The 22,842-nt window shown below is 33.1% G+C and overlaps 2 protein-coding genes across 2 annotated transcripts; one reads left to right on the forward strand and one right to left on the reverse strand.

Annotated features, from left to right (window-relative positions):
• Positions 1-271: 271 nt before the first annotated feature.
• On the forward strand, positions 272-3,755 carry HELRODRAFT_188864 (hypothetical protein; the record flags this gene model as incomplete). Its single annotated transcript, XM_009024414.1, has 8 exons — positions 272-357; positions 623-845; positions 986-1,442; positions 1,579-1,884; positions 2,242-2,439; positions 2,575-2,804; positions 2,879-3,078; positions 3,176-3,755. 8 exons carry the CDS (start codon positions 272-274, stop codon positions 3,267-3,269), a joined length of 1,794 nt encoding a protein of 597 aa, XP_009022662.1. The 3' UTR covers positions 3,270-3,755.
• Positions 3,756-14,594: 10,839 nt separating this feature from the next.
• HELRODRAFT_106930 (hypothetical protein) lies at positions 14,595-19,556 on the reverse strand. The gene is made up of 13 exons (XM_009024415.1): positions 19,310-19,556; positions 18,647-18,755; positions 18,342-18,434; positions 18,134-18,254; positions 17,940-18,014; positions 17,410-17,527; positions 17,100-17,205; positions 16,794-16,856; positions 16,482-16,645; positions 16,206-16,253; positions 15,832-15,931; positions 15,304-15,384; positions 14,595-15,121 (listed from the first exon to the last, which is right to left on the reverse strand). The coding sequence occupies exons 1-13, from the start codon at positions 19,484-19,486 to the stop codon at positions 14,679-14,681; spliced, it is 1,698 nt and encodes a 565-aa protein (XP_009022663.1). The 5' UTR covers positions 19,487-19,556; the 3' UTR covers positions 14,595-14,678.
• Positions 19,557-22,842: the final 3,286 nt, after the last annotated feature.

A 22,842-nucleotide genomic window follows, 5' to 3' on the forward strand; every position in this document is an offset into this window, starting at 1 on the left:
TCTGCGTACTTTTGCGCATTCTCGTTCATGCGCTGACGTAAGTAGGTGATAGCTGTTAAGTGTTCATTTCACGTTATCATAAATCAACAATGATGTGACGACGACGACGACGATGATGACGACGACGATGCGCTCATGGGTGTCTCCGCGGGGAGTCGCTTCAGATCGTCGTGGGTTCCTGACAGATTTTGCTGAAATTCGATCGATATATGCCTGTCTACTGGCTCGATCTACTTGTCGTTTATTTAACATTTATTTTATTTTCAATGAAATGTCTCTTCTGCCGTCCACAATCTCAATGTGGTGTTTGTTTAATGTCTGCTTGCGCAAGACATTAAACAAGTTCGAAGTTCGAAGGTGGGAACTTGATAATTTGTTAACAAATGACACATCCAGTTGAAAATATTTTTGATACTATAATCCTCATGATGATTGATACGTATTGACGTCATCAACTTTCATTTTCAACACGAGATGGGATTATATAGGCAATGTAAGGCCTAACAATGTTGGTTGTTTTCTCATCATTACTTCAACATTTTTTTCACAACCGCTGCACAAATTCACATAGTTCCTTTCATTGCCACTCAAACAATCCCCACCGTTCCTCACATTGTCCCAGGAACCCAGGAGAACCCCCTCTTGTACCGGGCCACCTGATTTGGGGCAACGGGGCAGAGTTTGCAAAAGATGCAGTTTCCTACTTACTGGACTGCAAAAAAAGATTCGGTAACGTCTTCACCATCCGACTGTTGAACACGCACATGACACTCCTCATGGATCACAATGATTATGAAAACTTGGGCAAGGAGAGAAATTTTGATTTTGATCCAATCCAGAAGCAGGTGATTTGTTTTGTTTGTGTTGGAGACCTCTCTATGTTATGTTGTCGGGATTGAAGTTGTTGCAGTTAGCTTTGCTTTTATGAACGTTGCAAACGTGTTTTTATTAGTTGATTTTGTATTGCAAATTTGTTCAACAACAGGTTAACTGGAATGTGTTTCACTTTATCTTGAAAGATCCTCGTAAGATGATGAAGGAGACGGGAAAGTGGGTGAAGGGCAAGTCCTTGCTTGGAAACCTCACTACTTTCCTGGCCAACCTCAACATCGCTTTCGAAAAAGTGGTCACTTTGAATGAAAAAAATATGAACGCTGTCGGCAACGAAAAGATAATGAATGGAAATATTAAAAGTGAAAAAATTCATACCAACACTGGAATAATTCAAAACGGTAACGAAGATGTTGGGCTGGATCTTAAAAGTATTATGGATGGGTCAAAGATTGATAAACGTTTGGAGCAGTATCACGTTGGTTTGGACGCTAAAAATTATTTGAATAGGAAATGTCCTTTTTCAAATGTAAACAGCAAAATGATGCGAGTGAATGCTGACCTCAAAGAGAAGCTGATTGCTGATGACAGCCAGGAGTGGTTCCAGTCAGGTTGGTTCGCCAATGCACACATATCTTGTCATTTTCAACAAATTTTTAATTTAATTTTTTTTAATTTTTATGCACAATTCTTGTTTTTCATTTGCTTATTTAACAATTTATACGTCTTCGCATCTTTCACAAACAGGTCTTCGCATTTTCGCCTGCAACACCATGTTCTCTGCAATCTTCAACACCATCTTTGGGTTTAGTGACGACAACGTGTTCAGTTACAAAAAAGCTTTTTCACATTTTGACGTCTTCCATAAATATTTCAATTACTTCTGGCTTGGTCTCCCGAAAATATTTTTCCCCGAAGCAGTGTCCGCACTGGAGCAACTGCTGACATTTCCTGAAGCTGACGAGTTGTTGCAGAGGGATGATCTTTCACCTTACGTCAGGAACGCCATCTACCACATGAGGAACAGTGGACAAACTGATGGAGATATTAAGGGTCCGTTTGTTATTTTACAGCGTTTCATTATTTGAATAATGTTGTCTAACTTTCTTACCAATTGAACAAAACTATATATAGTTATTTATATAAATATAACGAAACTATACGATAAAAATTCAGTTCAAATTGAAAATTACTCAATTTTTAATTTTCAGCCAACAAAATGTTAAAACTGTTAACAAATAAAAGTAAATTGTAATGGATTGAAATGAGGATGAGGATGAATTAATGCATAGATATGCATTTATGTGGAAACCTGCGTACATATGTTCATTAGCAAATAATCGTACGAACATATCTTACGAACATGCACCACAATAGCACACTGACACACGTAAATAAATACAAAAACAGGACACAATTTGGTTTTCCTGCACGTCAATTACAACACGTTTCGCATTTCCTTCTGGATCCTCTACTACATCATCACCAATGACGACGCCAGGCAGGCGCTGCAGGACGAGATGACCCAACTATTCGAATCGAAATATGACCCGGAATCGAAAACCGTCAAATTGAGCATTAAAGATATCGACAACATGGAAGTTCTTAGTAAGTTTAACGCAGCCAATTTAAATTAATGATCATTTTGCTGACCACTAAAACGCAAAATTATTTTACACCCGCGGCAAATAAGAATTTTTGTTACCAATCTGAAAAAGCACTCTGCTTGAACAATGAACGCAGATAGCATAGTTGATGAAAGTTTCCGCATGGCGAGTGGTGTCTTCATGGTTCGATACGTCGTACAGGACACGGACTTCAAATCGTGCGATGGCAAGACTTATTCCATCCGAGCTGGAGATAAGGTGGCCATCTATCCACCTGCCATCCATAAGGACCCAGAACTCTTTGATGATCCTTCAGTAACAAAATTTGATTCTTTTAATTTTTTACTGTTGAAGTTGTCATTGCTGGTTGTCAATTTACTTTAAACTGATGTCAATCATTATAATAATGTACATTAACGAATATTATTCTAACCTTGCAGACATTCAAGTACGATCGTTTCTTAAAGGGAAACAATGTCTCGTCGGATGGCTCACCCCTTTCGAACGCGGTCATGCCCTTTGGAAGTTTGTGCCCCGGTAAGAAGTTTGCCATCCTGCAAACCAAAGTGTACGCCATGTCTGTCATCTCGAGATTCAACTTCCAGATGATGCCTGGAGAGGTGGCTGAAATTGATAGCAGGTAGTTTTTTTGTTGATGTTGTTGGTGAGGGTGGTGACAATGATGGTGATGAAAATGACGACGATAATGATGAAGACACCAACACACCAACACCTAGATACCACGGCCATGAAATTCTTCCACCCGTCAAAGACGTTCAGGTCAAATTTCGTCCCATCTCCAACCCTTACAACATTGCTATCGTGGAGTAACGATGATGATGATGATGATAACGAGGATGATTGCAATGATGAAGATGATGATGATGTTAATTGTGGTGATGATGGAAAAATTTAAGATTGTGAGAGTACGACTAACGAAGAAAGTCATACAACAATATATGTTGGGAATTATTGCTTTCTACAAACCATCCCAGAAATATGACATACCATGTTTTTTGAGATAAATATATATTCAACTTAATATAACAAGATTAACATGCATCCAGTTGTAAAGAAAATTCAATAAACTGTTGAGATTATGCTTGCTACTGTTCTTGTTTCGTTGTTTTCGACAACTAATTCGTTGTTAATAATGTTTGCTAATTTTTCAGATTTTGAATAGTTAAATGTTTTTCGCATTTAATTGATAAAACGATTTAATTTACGTGAATAATGGCAGTTATCATGGTTTAATGATTTTGATAGGATATGTTAAACGGTGAAATTTGAAAAAAAACGATTGTATTATTTATTTAGAATCAAATTGTTTTAAACTCTTGAAAAAAAACATTGAGTTGAACACGTTTTAAATAATAACATACAATGTAAATGCTTAAAGTTCACGGAGAGACGTTTCTATGAAATATTTTCAAATGAAAATGACATCAGCTTTTTTAGTTCTTTTTTATATTTTAATTTTGAAATTGAAATTAATTCAACCCATTGTTCAACAACAATCATGTCTATATTCATCTTTTTTAATGGTTTCAATAATTTTAGTTGAAAAACGAAAAAATTTCTTGCTGAATTGATGGGCTACAAACAAATTTTTTTGTATATTTTTTAATTCTTTTTTGTGAGCGAGTGTGTACATAAAGATTGTATATAGCAATATACATATATATTCACAGACAATTAAACAAAATTTATTCATTTACTCATTCATTCATTCATTCATTCATTTACTCATTCATTCATATTCATTCATTCATTTGTTCGTTCGTTCGTTCGTTCGTTCAGTCATTTATACATTCATTCAACGAGGGATTATATTTAGTTTCAATTTTACACGGATGACGGAAGGAAAAAAATAACAGGCAAATTTTATTTTTGCGTTCTCTTATCATCTGTGCATGTTTAAGTTTGTGACCGCCTCATTTTGCATATTGATCAACAGTTGTTTTTCATTTTTATTTGTATTTTTTTGTGTTTTTTTTTCGTTACATGCTGACGATACCATTTCATATTTCTGCGTGTGCCTTTCATGAAATGCAATTAAACAACTTCAATCATTTTTTTCTGGTTCCTATTAATTCATTTCTTTTACTGGCAATCAAAACAAAATATTTTTTGTTTCATTTTGACATCACATCCATGCATGCAAAAATTAAAACAACACGCTAAGATGTTTTAAATGGAGATTACAATATTTTTAATTTTGAAGGCACACACACAAACAAACACTCACACACACACACAAACGCACGCACAAGCACACATACAAACACATACACGGGCGCAGACAAGCATGGAAACAATAAAAAACAACTTAAATTTTTATTCTGCGTATCTGATAACCTATCGTCCCTGTAAAATGTCATTGATAATTTTACATGATAAAACATTTCACAAATTTCTCAAATACTTATTTATTAATTTTGACATTTGCACCAAATTTTTTATTTATCATTTTGAATACTTTCCAATTCATCATTGTTTGCATGCATGCCGCAATTTTAACTAAAAGACAAAAAAAAAATTAAAAACTTAAAAAAAGAAAAAAATATTATTTTCAACTTAACAGTTCAAAAAACAAACCAGTTTTTGTATTATGAAAATGCTTTGTACATAATTGATCATTTATTCGCGGCGTCTATTTATTACATAATTTTTAGCATACACACACGCACATACACACGCATACACACACCCACGCATACGCACACACACACACACACACACATTCATACGTATATACATACATACACGCATAAACACATACTTATATAAAAACACTGATAAACAACGTCATATTCACATTAACTCATTACATCCTTAAACATATTTTCTATCAAAATCATTTTATTTTGCAACTCATTTTGTTGAACTGACAAATCATAATATTAAAATTGTTTCTTCAGAGTTAATGACTGACTACAGCTAATTAATAACAATTAAAACTTTTGTTATACTCTATCGATATTAAAGTAGTATTGTTACTAATATCTTTAGCAAAGCCGCTTATGTGTGTGCTTAGACTACATAGTAACCTATCGCAAGCTGCACTGTAATAAAATAAATCATGCTTTACTGCCAACAAGATCAAAAATCAATTAAAATGATCTGACAAAATATTTTGAGCAACTGTTTCAGTGATAATATATTTTATCATAATTCGAAGTAGTAATGTTGAAACTTTTAACAATTTCTTTGGTTGAATTTTCTGGTTTATTGATTAGACTGTGCTCCATATATATATATATATATATATATATATATATATAATATGACAAATCATAATACCATATACATGTATATACAAACATATAATTATTTATTCAACTTTAATATATTTGCGAACAATTGTATTGTACAACAAAATTTAAACTAAACTTTGTCGCTGAAATAAAGAAATTTGCTGTTTTATTTTTTGAGTTTGATCATAATTTTTTTAATTATTTAAATAATTAAAAAAAAACGGGTGTGCATGCGTGTGCGCGTATATGTATGTATGTGTGTGTATGCGTCCTGAGTGTGTGTGTGGTGTGTGCGTGTGTGTGTGTGGTGTGTGATGACTTGGTCGAAACTCAACAAAAGCTGCCCAAAAATGCAAAGCTGTTATAGGCCTCGTTCCTATGATGAGGAGATATTAGAAGCAAATGCGTGCGTTCGTCTTGCTGTGTTCAGTTCAGTCGTCTCTGCAGCACGAAAGTTAACAGCGACTACGAAACTGCGTTTGTCTGAGTTGATTTTTTAAAAATAAAGAAAAACAAAAAATGTTTATTCTTTACACAAAATCTATTTCTACGTATGTCTCAATTATGAAAATTAGAGGGGAATAAAAAACTTCAATAAGTTGAATAAAACTACAATGACAGTGACCTATTTCATCAAAATATATACTACATACATCGTACATACCTGCATAAGTACAGGTAGGCATAAGTTGATAGGATGCAGTACAAAACCCTTACATTCTGCCAAACAAATAATTCAGTGAATAAATGACCTAAGTTACCCCAGAATAAAATTGAAAAATCTCATAAAAATTTCTCCAATTTGGAATCTGTACGCATTTGTTTAGTTATTTCGTCAGTTTTGACGTTGAAGAGCAACCAGAGTAACTATGAAATGCTGGACGAGTCAAACAAATACATTATTTGTAGAAATTATGTGTACAGCCAAAGCGCCCTTTATTGGCCCAAGTATCACACCACATCAGCAAACAGACGGTGTGGCAATGGGCTCTCCATTGGGAGTACTCTTCGCAAACTTTTATGTTGGACATATCGAAGGGATGTTATTTAAAGAGAAACCAGAATTAAAGCCGATTTATATTGGAGAGCCCATTCCTAGAACCTCCAATTCATTTATTAGAATTGGTAGTGGTGAATAACTGGAATTGTATATTCTATTTATTATTATGTTAATTGTGTTGCGTCATCTAGGGGCATGAGCATTGAGATTCGGCCACATACACAACGTATCAATTCGAACACCGAAGACGGTATAGAAAGACCAAAAAAAAAGCTTTTTTTAATCTATCTTACTTAAATTTTCATTCTGAACTCAAGAAACTTAACAATGGTCTACGATCTACGGTTGGAAAATCTGAAAAACTGAACAGGAAGTTAGCTAACGTGGAACAAGTTGTGATTTTCATCAATAATTGCATATATATGTATATATATATATATATATATACATATGCATATATGTTGGTAATAGACCATAATTTTTACAATATTCTATAAATTCTACCAAATGTTTGGCGTTAATATGTTTGTAGTTCGTTTATTCGATTTTTCTCACTAAAGTTTTTTTTTTGGTGAACGTTTAGTTTATTAAAGTTCAATTTTACAACACCAAAGTTAATTTTTACAACGTCAAAGTTCATCTTAACAAAGTCAATATTTCCCTATATATACAGCAAGGAGCACTGATGATGATTCATTCGGAATCGAAATATGGCCTTATTTGCGGCATGAATTCGAAAAATAAGTTTATTTTGAATTTTAATAAACTAAACGTTCACCCAAAAACTTTAGTGAGAAAAATCGAAAAAACGAACTACAAACATATTAATACAAACGCCAAACATTCGGTAGAATTTATAGAATATTGTAAATATACATATATATATATATATATATATATATATATATATATATACATATACACACACCCACATACTCATATATTTATGTATAAACTCAGTGTGCAAAAATGGACGCAAACCAACAAACACGGGTAATAAATGAAAATATATCCCTACCTCTGCGTAGGTTCTTCATTTTGCAGCTGCCATTTTGCATTTCACGCTCCAAATAAAGTCGTAAAAATCAAATTTAAAGGCGGGCCATAAAACAAAACAAAAGATCATAAAAGATAAATTGGAATACGCACTTCATATATACGCATATACATACATACACGTGCACAAACGAACGAACGAACGAACGAACGAAGAAACGAAAACACACATACATACATAACGTAACACAATCATACACATGTAGGCACACGAACAAACACGTATGATACGTACAAATATATATGGAATAAATACACGTGCACACATACACGCAAATATTGGTATAAATGCATACACAAACACGCACACTGTATATATACGTCAGTGATGTACATAAAAACATTTATATATACCCTACTCATACATCTGCATCTATTTATTTATATACATGCATGCCGTGTTTTATGTGTGGCAATAAAATGCATTTATATATTTTTTCCTTAATGAAAGCATATCTTTATGGTTAGCAATAGCTAACTTGTCACAATGTTGGGCATAAACTGTAGATCTATGGACAGTCTTCGGGATATGTGTGCAATGTGTGTACGTGTTTGTGTGTGTGAGTGTGTGTATGTGAGCGTGTGTGTGTGTTTGTGAATATGTGTTTTTTCGTAAGATGTTTAGGCTTGGATGCAAATATTGTAGTTGTTTTAATGTTTGTTTTTCTTAATCCGCTTGTTTCTTGTTCTTTATTCATATTGTTGTAATTCTTATTGTTGTAATTCGTATTGTTGTAATTCTTATTGTTGTAATTGTTTGATCCGGATCGCAAAACTCATCAATTGCAATTTCATCAAAATAGTTATTTGCAGTATTTCCGTTCCTTAAATCTTCATCGTTCCAATCCATCTCGCTCACATTATATTCATTATCACAATTAAAACTTGCATCGTTGATATTATCATCATCATTTTCATCATTATCATCATCAAAATTTTTTCTTCATCGCTATCATCCTTATCCTAACAATGCATCTTCATCACCCCCACATGATGTTGATGAATTGCATGCCCCCCGCCACTTCAACTCATCATCCTATCCGGTGGCCCGTCAAGTTCTGCTGCTTTCATTTGAAAAAATACTGAAAATTTGAAATAAAAAAAATAATTAAAAAGCTTAATAAATGATTTTGTAGCCTTTATTAGTAGAAACCACACAATCGCAAACAGCAGCGAAATAAGAAGCAACATCAACAACTACATCACAAACAACAACGCTAGCAACAATCTTATTGAAAATTACAACTATTCCTATAATAGCATTAAATAACATCAACTAAACAATAAAAACATGAACCATCATCAACAAAATCTGCAGAATACTAACAACAACGTTAATAACAACAGCAACAGAAGAAGCAGTAGCACTAACCACACTAACAACAACATCAATAACAACACGTGAATCAACACGAATAACACTGCCAACAACATCAGCAACAACAACAAAAACAACAAGAACAACAACATCATTACCGTCATTATCATGGCATAAATTCTTCAAAACGTATTTTATGACCAGGCAATCTAATTTACGACACGGCGCTCAATTCATTAAAATCTTTCATTCTTATCGCCTACAAACCCGCCCGTCTACTTCTTACTCCAGTCAGTTGTTCTTTTTGGTGGTGGTGGTGGTGGTGGTGGTAGTAGTAGTGTAGCGGTAGCAGTAGTAGTTGTAGTTGTAGCACAATAGCAGTAGCAGCAGGAGTAGTAGTTGTTGTATTGGTATTATGGTAGTATTAGTAGTGGTATTAGTGGCGGTAGTAGTAGTTGTTGCAGCAGTAGTAGTAAGAGTAGTAGTTGTAGTAGTAGTTGTAGTAGTAATAGTAGTAGTAGTAGTAGTTGTTGTTGTTGTTGTTGTAACTATAATATGACGTCAGTACGACATTGAAATGATGACACTGATGAATGTGGTGGCGAAGATGATGATAATGCTGATGAAAATGATGAAGATGATGAGAAAGATGAGGAAGAAGATTGCGGTAGTGGTTGTGGCGGTATCGAAGTCTTACTACGCATTAAACAAACAAAAACGTTTCTGTGAAAAAACGAGCTATACAAAAAAGGCGGAAGAAAAAGTTTATAAAAATTTGAAAAGAAAAATCAACAAACAGGCAAACAAACAAATAGACAGACAGACAGAAAAAGAGACAAACAAACAGACATGCCTTCGCAATTAAACATTTCACTATCATTTTTAACTGGAAAAGAAAACAAAAGGGAAATCATAATTAGAAATCCAATACAACAGCACAATCATCACCATCAGCATTTTTCATCATCCTCATCATTACCGTCAACATCATCAAGTATCGTCATTACCATCATTTTCAACATCATCATTTTCTTCTTCTTCTCCCTCATCATCATCATCATTTTTATTACCATCACTTTCATCATCATCATCATCATCATCATCATCATCATCATCATTAGCATTATCATCATCACTATCAAATTATCGTAATAACCATTATAGCATCATCATCATGACATCGTCTTCGTCATCATTTCCATCGCATCACCATCATCACCACCTCATCATCGTCATCATCATCGTCGTCACTACTTCATCATCGTCATCAGAATCATCAGATAATTATTATCATCGCGGCTTGTGTCTGACGGTAATATGGTTTGAAAAAATTTGTTGCAAAGAATTCATGAAGAAAAATGAAGAGGGGTGGATTGGATGACTGAAGGAAAGAACGCATGCTGGTAAACATCACAGAACAAAATAATATGTAACATAATTAAATATAACAAATAATAACGAGACAAAATATAACGAGACAAAAATATAACGAAACGAGTTTCAATTAAATAAAACAAAACAAAAAATACTAAGGCAGACGCACAGGCATAGAGAAACGAACACGCAATAACGCAAGAAGAGATACAATAAAAGTTTAACGCTGCTGTTTGCTTGCACAAGTGTGCGCAATTATAATATTACATATCAATAGAGAATGACGTTTGAAGAACATGATGGTGAGGAGGAAGATGAGGGTGATGATGAGGAAGAAGAAAATGAGGATGATAAGGAAGAGGAGGAAGATGAGGATAATGATGAGGGAGAGGAGGAAGATGAAGATGATGATGAGGAAGAAGAAGATGAGGATGATGATGATCAAAGAGCAGCCTGCCTGGAAATTGATGTTTAATGACAAATTTTGATTGCCATGTTAATGATCATGTAGTTGAGAAAATTGTTGATGATAATGATGACTGATGATGATAATGATGACGACTGATGATGCTAATGATAATAATAGTAATAGTGATGACGAATGGTGATTGTCGAAATGATGACGTTAATCACGGTGAAGACTAACGATGATGATGTAGTGTGTAAAACAAATAATTATTCTTAATCGTGATGTTAAAAAATTATTATTAAAAATTTTTAAATGATGAACCAATGGCCAGAGTGATAGCGATGATGAAAGTGTGATAGCAGGATGAACATGATGAACACCTGAACATTATGAACATGGTGAACACGATGAGTAAATTTGGTTCGTTAATACTAAGAAGAAAAAATGATGAAAGTAAAAATGGAAATGATGATGCAGATGATGACGTCAATAAAAAACGGAAGTGAAGAAGAAGAGATGACGATGCAATGATGATGAACAGACATACGGCTGGAAATATTTTTTAATTGCTTTCATCTGTTGTTGCCGTGATGCGCAGCAACAACCGCTATATTAATAAAAATAACAAAAACTAATAACTATAAACAATTCTTAATTACTTATCCTATAAGAACCCGTGCACACACACGCACACACACACGCTCACACACACACACTACATACATACACACGCACACATACACACACACGCAAGTACCTACACATACATGCAGACAAACAATAATTTTTTTAAATTTTGAACATAAGCAACACCTAGAAATTTTACAAACAAAAGCTTGTAACACTGGATGAACTTCAGGACGTTTAAACACATGCAGACAACTATTTATACTACAAACTGATTACAAAATGTAAAAATAAAAATGTATACAAGTAAAAATGTATACAAATATAATACTCTGCGTCTTAATGTAAAATACAAAATGTAAAAATAAAAATGTATACAAGTAAAAATGTATACAAATATAATACTCTGCGTCTTAACATATGATATGATCTTATTAACAACAACATCAACACCAATAACAAAACAACAAAAGCATCAACCACAGCAGTAGAAGCATTAACAATACCAACAACAACAAAGCGACTTCAACGTAGAAGTCAAGTGTTACTAGGGTTTTAAGTAGTATTAAGCCGGTATATCATAACGAAAGTGGCAGGCGAAGTTTTGCAAGCAAGTTTACTAAGATGATGATGATAAAAACAATTTAATAGCAATAAAAGTAATTGTTCTTTGAATTCCGCTGAACATTAATACAATCGTGATTCAACAATGTTTCGCGAAAAAGTTTGATGTTGGTCTGAACATCAACAAGGAGTTACTATCTTCAACCTGAAACAATAATATCAACCAACAACAACAGCAATAAGAAGCCGTTTCATGGTTCAGGTTTGAAAATATTCAGTTGCGCGAAAAGGCGGCAAAGTGAACAGCCAACAAGACTGTTTAACCAAAGATGGAGCTAGATGAAATTATCAAAAGCAGCATTAATTTCTTAGCCTCAATAATTTCTTGGCATCAAAGACAACACCAAATGACGATAGTACCAAAATAATGGTATTGATGTGGCAAAGAACCAACATGTGCTAAAAATTATAACCGTCTACATCAAACCAATAAGTCTACACTTGAAAATGTTTTAAAACTGTAAGACCTACTAGATGCACATACAAGTTAACAACGCCTGTCTCATGATTTGGACTTCACTGCCTACAAGCTGAGGTGAGATGGACAGATGTGCAGACCAGCCACAGTGGGACGAGAGTCACATTTGGTACATGAATATTTAAAAAGCTGTGTACATGCCAGACCAACCAGTGGGTGACGAATTTCGGTAAAAAATTATGCAGAAATTGGCCACGAAGTTGTTCTCAGCTTACAAAGAGTGAAGGTCCTCAAGTATGTCAAACAACTATCATATTACTCGCATTTTAAAAAGCATCAAAAGGAGTGCGGCACGGTACTTGCACTTTTTCAGGCATCGAGGTTCCGGTACCTAGGAACCCTTTTAAAAATTCAAACTCATGCGGTACTTCAAACTCATTCAGTACGTGCAGTCCTTCGCCATTCGGTTATTCGGCACGCGATAGATATCAAACCGGTGGGAATCCAAATATCGTAAAAGATATAAGCAATTCCTATGCAATTTTATAAGTTCTACAAATATTCAGAAAATTTTTTAATTAACTAATTAACGACGTTATTATTAATTTTCACGTGAATCTAATTAAAACATCATAGAGTAGCAGAATAAAAATATCATCTGCAATATGAGATCTCAGCGTTACAAACAACGAACACCACTTCCAATCATGCGTCAGCAACATAGGCAATAACAAAGATATCAACATACTATCGATAACATATACAAAAGCCTATCGGTAACACATCAACAACACATCAACAGTCTATCAACAACGCATCAACACATATCAACAACCCATCAACAACACATCAACACGCCAGCCAACAATACCACAACACATCAACAACACGCCAGTCAACAACACATCGTCAACAACAAACAACAACAAAAACAACAACAGTCACATCAACACAATCCTTCTGAAGCAGTGCCAGCTTAATTAGAATGATGACGATTTAATAAGAAACGTCAATCAGAGAGACACAACGTAAACAACGCAGGGATTAATATCAAAGAGTCGAATTCAACTCTCAATATTTATCTATTCATATACAACAATGATAGATATCTCTGGACAGGTCGATGGATGGATAAGTAGTGGAGAAATGAAATTTCGGATGAATGAATGAATGAATGAATGAATGAATGAATGAATGAATGAATGAATGTCACGATATTTAGAATTACATAAAAATGGAAGAAAGATGATTTATTTTATTTTATTGAATGGGCGTTAAATAAATACAAAATAAATTATGAATTAAGTAATAAATGAATGAATGAATGAATGAACGAACGAACGAACGAATGGGTGAATGAATGAATGAATGAACGAATGTATGAATGAATGAATGAATGAATGAATGAATGAACAAATATTATAAGCGATTGTATACCGATGATGAATAGAGCAAATAGACGAGTGAATAAAGGAATGAAGAGCTAATTTAAAAAGAAGAAAGAATTTTAATTAACTCTAATGTTATGATTGCTGATGTTACTGTCACTATTGTTGAGAACATAATCTGAGCAATCAAATACATTAATTAAACACGCAGGCAGGCGCCACACACAAACACACACACAAAACACATGCACAATGTATACACAATATATATATATATATATATATATTGTGTATATATATATTGTGTATATATATATATATATATATATATACAAAGCACACATACATAAAGTACACATGAGGAAAATACATGAAAAACACACATACAATATACAGATACACACAACGCACATATATACAGCACATACATAAAATACATATAATCCACAACAAACATACATACAAATCGTGTACGCACACAAACATACAAACAGGACTCAAACACACAAACATACATAAACTCACATAAACAAGTAGGCGCATCAATACTCAACTCAACTGTCAGCCTGTAATTAATTCCGAAGGAACACGCCAAAACAGAATTCGCAATTTTAAGAGCTTCTCAGCAATATCGGTTTACTCACGAAAAACATTTGAAAGTCTTGCCAATGAAGAAAAGAAAGAATTAACAAATTTTTAAAATTTCTTTTTCAAAATATAAAACAATTTCATAGATATTTTAAACTTGAAGAGAAAAAGAAGCAACCAGCTAATAGATGGGAAAGTCCTTATCAACGTGTTTCTTCCACGCATACAGCCCGCCCACAATGTCAACTACATAATATTCATACACTCCCTCCGCATCCAGTGCGCAATTATTTTTATTATTACTGTTCTTCTTTTTATTCATATTATTATTGTTATTATTATTATTATTATTATTATTGACATTTTTGATACTATCGTCACTAGAGTTTGTGATAGAATCAGCAGTAGTTGGTGTGGTGGCTTCGCAAGCTGTTTCGTAATTAGGAAAATTATCATCCTCTTTAAAACTACTACCACTATCGCCAGAGCTACTAGCATCATTATCATCACCAGTGTGAGCATCATCGACATCAGCAGCAGCAGCAGCAAAGGAGTTCTGCAATAGTTGCCTCAACTTGATGACAGCTTCTTGCGAATCGTTGCCGCGACGACACAAGACGACAACTGGAGGGATTGAAGAATAGATGAATAAATGAATGAATGAATGAATAAATGAATGAATAAGTGAACAAATGTAAACGGACAGATAAATTAATAAATTATTATTCGAATTGGTGAATGGACTGATCAACAAATGTTCAAACCAAAACAAATAGTAGCCACTGGAAGCAAGGAACGCGACTGACCTTTGTTGGACTGACACTTCTCCAACTGAGTGAGGATCAACGTTTTGGTGTCCGGCTTGCCCAAGTTTCTCATTCTGACATCTGACGAATGAGAAATATATTGTGTAACTACATTTCACCATCGAAGTAGGCATTATCATAAAATCAAAAACAACTTTCCACCAAACACTTTCGTCATTTTTTCAATTAAAAATTTATTCGCTAAACTGTTTAAACGGCATAAACTAACATTGACTAACTCTATCATTTTTAACCCATCATCACCCACACTAACATACTCCGCTTTTTCATCCACCTCATCATCATCACCATCCTCTTCCTACTCATCACCATTCTCTTTCTCCTCATCACCTCTTCCAACTCCTTATCTCCATCTTTCTCCTCAGTATCCTCTTCCTCTCCCTCATCTTCCTCATCATCATCTTCCTCCTCCTCATCATCTTCTCCCTCGTCATCATCATCTTCTTCTTCCTCCTCCTCATCTTCCCCCTCATCATCATCATCTTCCTTCTCCTCCTCGACACTTACTGACGGACAGACAGGGTAGCTGACATATTTCCAACTCCACGGGTTCCCTGACGTCAACAAGCACGTGACTGACACCTCGATCCAGCATGTCTTTGTAGGCCTTTATTATTATTTTCATAATAATTTTATTATTATTATTATTTATTTTATTATTATTTTTATTATTATGCTATTTTTATTTCATAGTTCTTAATTATATTATCATTGAAAACTTTTTTATAAGTCTAGTGAAAATTTATTATTAGTAACAAAATGATTTAATAATTCATCACTGATGAATGAATGAATGAAAAAATGCATGCATGAATGAATCAATAGATAAATGAATGAATAGATCGATAAATATAATTAATTAATTAATTGATATTAGTTACCTTGACAGTTATTCGGTCAACGGGATCAAGTAAACTGACCGGCTTTTCCTGCAAGTAAGAAACAAAACATCGACAAAAAGTGTTTATGATGCAGTCAGTCTCATCGGTTAAACATCTTAAATGTCAATCACCAAACCAGCCAACCAACCAGGCAGCCAATCAATCAATCACTCAGCCAACTAACTAGCCAACCAACTGACCAGCCAATCGACCAACCACACAGCCAACCTGCCAGCCAACTGACCAGCCAACCAACTAGTCAACCAGCAATCTTACCTTGTCGTCAGGGCCAGCTCCACAAAACTGAACGTAATCAACAAGCTGATGAATGGAAGGATGACTGCCACACACGCAACAATCCAGCTTCTTGTTCCTCAACTTAACACTCCTGATCAACCCATCCATCCCATCAAACAGCAACAACCGCTTGGCAAACGTTGCTACAACAAAAATCATAAAAATTATCATTAATTGACAATTAGATGACTTAATTAAACTATTTCAATCTGCAAATTGAATAAAAAATAAATGAATTAATGTTGAATGTATGATGACTGGCAAAAATAAGAAGCTGATAATATAACTCACGTGGTCTTCCAACGAGTATTTTAATCGTTTCTATGGCTTGTAACGTGCCAATAAGACCGACAACTGTAGTGTATTCAGTCAAGCAATTAATCAACCCACTTATCGATCGATCAATCGGTCAGTTATTGAATCAATCAATATATCAATCAATCAATCAAAAATCATTTATTAAAACAATCGCCGCGACCACCATTGCCACCATCAGCGTGTCGGAGCCGGATGTAAAATATCCGACTCCCGACTGCGACTCCGGCCAAAATCTCTGAAACTTTGGTCACCACAATCATCATAACCAAGATGACCAACCAGGCCCTAGCACGCCCCCATCAGAACAGTTGGTGACAGAGTTGGGTGGTTGAGGGTAGAGACATCGGTAGCAAGGAGTTGAACTGTCGTAGTTGTACACTGTCAGCTGAAAATTTTTAACGTTCGGATAAATGACAATTATGAAACAGATTCAAGTAGAGACATGACACGTCAAACGAAATCAAATGTAAATCTGTAACTTTTAAAACAAAAACCATTACTCAAACGCTCAACCAATCAAACATTTAACTAGCCATTCAATCAATCACTCCACCCATCAAAGAACAAAAACAGCAGCAAATCAGCCAACCTGTCCTTCAAATTTTAGGACACTTCCGGAGACGAGAGGCTTGCGGCTGAGAACGCAGGCATCATTCAGCAAGTACCTGGTGGCCACGTTGTCGCTTCCATCTACCACTACGTCATACGTGTTCATCAGGTCAGGTTGAGGTTGACAAAGTCATGACGTTAAGGTCAAGGTTTGAATTTAAAGTCAGATGTTGCAGCGTTAAGGTTTGTTGACAGTGAATAAATAACGTTTTAATTTTCTTTAAAATTTTATTGAAGCAATTTCTAAATACTGTAATAAATATTGGATCAGGCTTTAATTTTTTCAATTTACGATGTTAAAAAAAGAAATAAAGATTACAAAATTTAATAAGAAAAATGTGCCCAGAGTAAATTTATACAAAAAAATTTCATCCTCTTAACATAACCACCGCACATTAATAATAACATCAGTGAAAGCTGTTAAACTGAGAGCATGAATGACAATCGTATCCTGTAAAATAGTTAAAATCAATTTTGTAAATCTAAAAAAATGTCAGAATAAAAAGATATTGTGCAATGATGTCCAGGGCGTTATCACTGTTGAGTTGAAGTGGGTATTCTCTGATCTTTACTTCGGGATTCAATCTAAGGTTGGAATATCATTCACAAAAACAAGCGTAGTTGTACATTTATGATTAAAGGATTATGGATTAATAATTATAAAACAAACAAAGTGCTTGAACTGAAATATCAACAGAAAAAACCTGTGGCATGTGCTGGCCAGTGAGGAGCACTTGAGTTTGTTGACGGTCTCCATGTTGTGGCCTATCTGCCTGTGCAAGTTGCTCACCTCCACCACGTCATAATCCACTAACCCTAATTTGCCTGAATCCGATGGTAAATTGCATTCGATAAGCAGAAAACAGTGAAAGAAAAGAAAAAAAATGACAAGTGAAAAAAATAAGTACATACCTACACCAGCCCCTGCCAGATAGAGGGCTACAGGACATCCAAGGCCCCCACAACCAACGATCAACACTGATGAGTGCTTCAGTTTCAACTGACCTTCAATTAATGCAAACAGAAAAATCTTCATTAAATAATTTAAATTAATTCCTATCATTTTTTTTAAATTTATGTTTCATGTAAATTTCATGTACTAGACAAACTTATGAAAAGATATCTATAAATATTACATCAATAAAAATAACTTTATAAAAAATTTTTAATAATTTTGCGATTTGATATATAAAATAGCGGGGTGGTGTTCTTACAACCTTTAACGCCGATCTCAGGCAGAATAAGCTGGCGGCTGTATCTCAGGATTTCATCGTTGGTCAATTTCTGCTCACTTATCGGTGGCGAGTACTTTACTTTCGTCTGCTGCTAACAAATTTTCAGTTTTAAAAAATTACTTTAATGTCAAAAGAGGCTATTAAATGTACAAGACATTGAAGCCAATATATTAAATACATGAAACAAAACAGACAACATTTTATTTGCTTTTAAAAATTAGGGGTTGAAATTAATGGGTAGATTAATCATTTATACATGTAAATCAAACTTGTTATGCATTCGGGGATTCGATAATAAAAAATTAAAGCAAAGTTTCAAGCAAGTCAGATGTGATAAGCAACTGTCACATCACATCACATCACATACCATCACATTATACCAAAAACCTTCATCATGTGATCATTAAAACTAACATTAACACACTAACATAATTGTTTCAATGATTATTTAATTACTTTTATTTTATTGGCATGCATTGGCACAGATGGCACCAACCATTAATGTCAAATACTATATTAATATATTTATATATATATATAATATATATAATATATATTATATTATATACATATAAATTATATATATATAATACTATATATATATATAATATATATATATCAAATTAAATCACATTTTAATTTTACCTTTTCCAACAAATGACTCAACCTCCGTTCAAGTATATGAAGTTCTTTCTTCTTGTTTGCAATTGTATCTTGTAACGCTCGGATCCTGGACGTCACATCATCCTCCTCATCATCATCACCATCATTCCCATCATCAACTAATATTGATTCATCATCGTCGTCATCATTATGGAACATTCTTTAAATGTTTTGTTTAATCGCGATTCGTAACAAATATTTTTATTAAACACTCCAGTTTAAATTCAAAAGTTTGATGAAAAGTGAACAAACACGTGCGCGTTTTTATTTACACATAAAAAAGTTTAAGAATCAATGTTCTATGTAAACAGACCTTTCGTGCCAAATTTTAAAAGTTTATTTATATTCAAGAAATATTAAAAAATTTTAAATTCAATTCATTGATCAAATTGAAAATGTCTGAAATTGAAGAATTGAAGCAAACTTTAAAAACCTGGGAATCGGATTTTTTCGTCATTAATACCAGAAAACCGAATAAGGTTTTTTTCATTAAATTTTAAAATTTAATTTTTAATAATTTTTAAATTTTAATTAATTAATTTATAATTAATTTAAAATTAATTTTTAATTAAAGTCTCATAATTTATTTTATTTTTTATTCAGAATTTGAATTTTAAATTTAATTAAATAACTGCTTAGTTTTTATTTAATTAAATTTACTTGTAAGCATTTAATGTAAGCATTACTTAATTTTAATTTATTACAAATTACTGAGAAATTATTGAAATTGTTGACTTTTTTTACATCATAATATATTTTTTAATCATTTTTGTCGTGTGTAAACTGTATAGTACAAGTACAGTAGTACTACTAACTTTAGTAGTTGAATACTATAATGTACAGTTAATCAGTAGCATGCTGTGATGGTGGGTGGTGATCAAATATCACAAATTATTTGTGGTGTTTCTTTTAATTTTACTTAAAATATAAAATATATATTATAAATAAATAAATGCAAATTCCATTCTGTCTTTATAGTTTATATGTATATCTTGATCTTATAATTAATAAATAATATAATTTGTAATATAATTTTATTAATTAATTGTTAATATTATTAATACTTAATAGTATTATATATATATATTACTAATTTATTAATATTTATATTATTAACTCAATTATAATTTTAATTAAATCCAGGATGACATTCGAAATGCAAGTGGGAATATTCTAGGTAATTCAACCATTCTTAGCCGACTCATTATTTTAAAAATAAAATATGGTCTTATTATGAGCTGTCATAACAACAGTTAAATTGTTAACTTTAATAGTTGTAAATAAATTATTTAAATTTTTTAAAGACCTTTATAAAAAGTATGATGAATTTAGAAAATCAAATGCATCATCTGTTATGGCAAGTTTGGGGAAGAAGCTTTCTGAGAAAGCTATGATGAACATGAATGAGAAAGTTTGTATCATCCATTATTTGTTTGTTATTAACGTAAATTAACTTTTGAGTTAGTAAAAACCACACTTACATTAAAACACATCTACCTACATGCATTTTACTTGCATGACCAAAAAATTTTTACTCTACGTTTGAATTAAACTCTCATTTAGTTTTTTTTATGATTTTTTTAATCATGAAAGATTAGAAAAAACATCTTCATATCGAAAAATGTTTTACTTTTTTTTCTTCCTTCGTGTTCAAATAATGTCAGTGCAACAGCAGCAGAAGCAGCTGTCTTAACTTTTACACCATCTTGCATCCTGTCTTAAAAATTAAAAACACATTCAAGTAATTTTATATTTCTTCCTACTATATTAAACCAGGGATTTAAGATGGCAAAAAATTGCAAAAATAAATCATTTGTTGGTGGCCTGCCAGCCAACGATGATGAGGCGCAACTTGGGGAGGACTCTGGTAGTTATGGGAAGGTTAATTCTTTCATTCATTTAATCATTCATTCATTTATTCATTCATTGATTGTTAGTTTATTTCTTCAGTTACTTATTCTCATTCTTTCATTTGTACATTTTTTAGTTTGTCTATCCATTCACTTGTACCCTGCTTGATTTATTTAATAATTGTTTTTTAATCTGTTGATTTATTAATATAATTATATTTTATATATTCTTTGAATCATTTCTTTTATTTTTGAATCATTTTTTTCATTTGTAAATTTATTCCTCTATTTATTCATTCATTTATTAGTACATCCATTTCTTGATCCTTTCATTCTTTCATTCACTCACTCATTTATTCATTCATTTTAACTTTTTATAATTAATTTAATATTTTTTCTGAAAGAAATATTTTCCCACCAACAGATCAATGGAGTTGTCACCGTTTATGACCAGAAGATGCCAAAACCGAAAGGTGTTCATTTTTTTTTAAGTTCAAAATTAGTTTGCCCATAATAAGTTGAATAAAAAGATGAAAGATAATTTAAATATTTAACAAATTAGGATAAAAAAAATACAGTTAAATTTATTTATATATTTATAACAGTCAGAATCTTGTGATGCTATATATAGATACATATATTTTAAAGAAACAACTTCATCCAAACAAAACAGCGCCTACATTGTGTTCTCCTTTGCTTGCCATCAAATCTTCAAATATTAAAAACAAGTGGCTACTGAACAACAAAAATATCATCTCATCACCAACACCACCATCATCATCGATGATACAAAATGATTACAATAGTAACAACTGCGATGTAGCTGTCGTTACTGCTGGAAACATCACGTCATCTAAATCATCGTGGTCCTCACCATCCAAAGAAAGTAATGATCCTAGAGGTATTAATAACATGAATGATGACAATGGTGGATTTAGTCACCACAATCATTTAACATCAGCAAACAACAACAGACTACCTCAGATGGCTTTCGTAAAACACGTCAGTGTCAATGACAAGCTGTATAACTCCCACGCACCAGTCAAGGATATTTATAACGATGAACAGGATGACAACGAGAACTTTAACGTCAAAAGTGACAGCGTCACAACTGCAGCGCGAGTTCCAAGCATTAATGACATCAATAGAAGTGCTACTGCTGTCGGCACTAAACGCAAAAATATTGATTCAAAAAGTGCATCGAAAAAGGGAAAGTTTGAGTGGGAAGATTTCGAATCAATTGATGATAACATGAAAAAGACTGATGAAAATTTGAAATTAAACAAAAGTGGTGACGATGTTAACCTTAAAAAAGTTAGCTTCTTTTGTTTGTCCATTTCAGAAATAAAGTTTGCTGACTGTTTTCAATCAAAATTTTTTCCAGGTTATAACGAAGAGAGGGAAAAATCCTAAACTGTCAAAGAGTGAAATGATTAAGTCATCAACCCTAGCTCCCACAACGTTAGCATCACAATCACCACTGCCGTCTTCATCTTCAAAACCGACAGCAAAATCATCAGCAGCAGCAGCATCGCGATCATCAAAGTCACTGAGTGATAATTACGTTAGACTGAACATGAAAGTGAAGAAGTACAAGCGCAAAGGTCAAGGACACATTTCAGGGGCAGCTGCCAGAAGACAAATGTGGAAACACAAAATGAAACT

The sequence above is a fragment of the Helobdella robusta genome, assembly GCF_000326865.2.
Source record: "Helobdella robusta unplaced genomic scaffold HELROscaffold_4, whole genome shotgun sequence".
NCBI classification, from domain to species: domain Eukaryota; kingdom Metazoa; phylum Annelida; class Clitellata; order Rhynchobdellida; family Glossiphoniidae; genus Helobdella; species Helobdella robusta.

Coding starts and splice junctions, on each gene's coding strand:
- HELRODRAFT_106930 (XM_009024415.1), bottom strand. CDS start 19,486: ATGTTCCATAATGATGACGACGATGATGAATCAATATTAGTTGATGAT. Junction 18,435..18,646: donor GCCTGAGATCGGCGTTAAAG/GTTGTAAGAACA, acceptor CATTAATTGAAG/GTCAGTTGAAACTGAAGCAC. Junction 18,015..18,133: donor CTGGCCAGCACATGCCACAG/GTTTTTTCTGTT, acceptor TTCCAACCTTAG/ATTGAATCCCGAAGTAAAGA.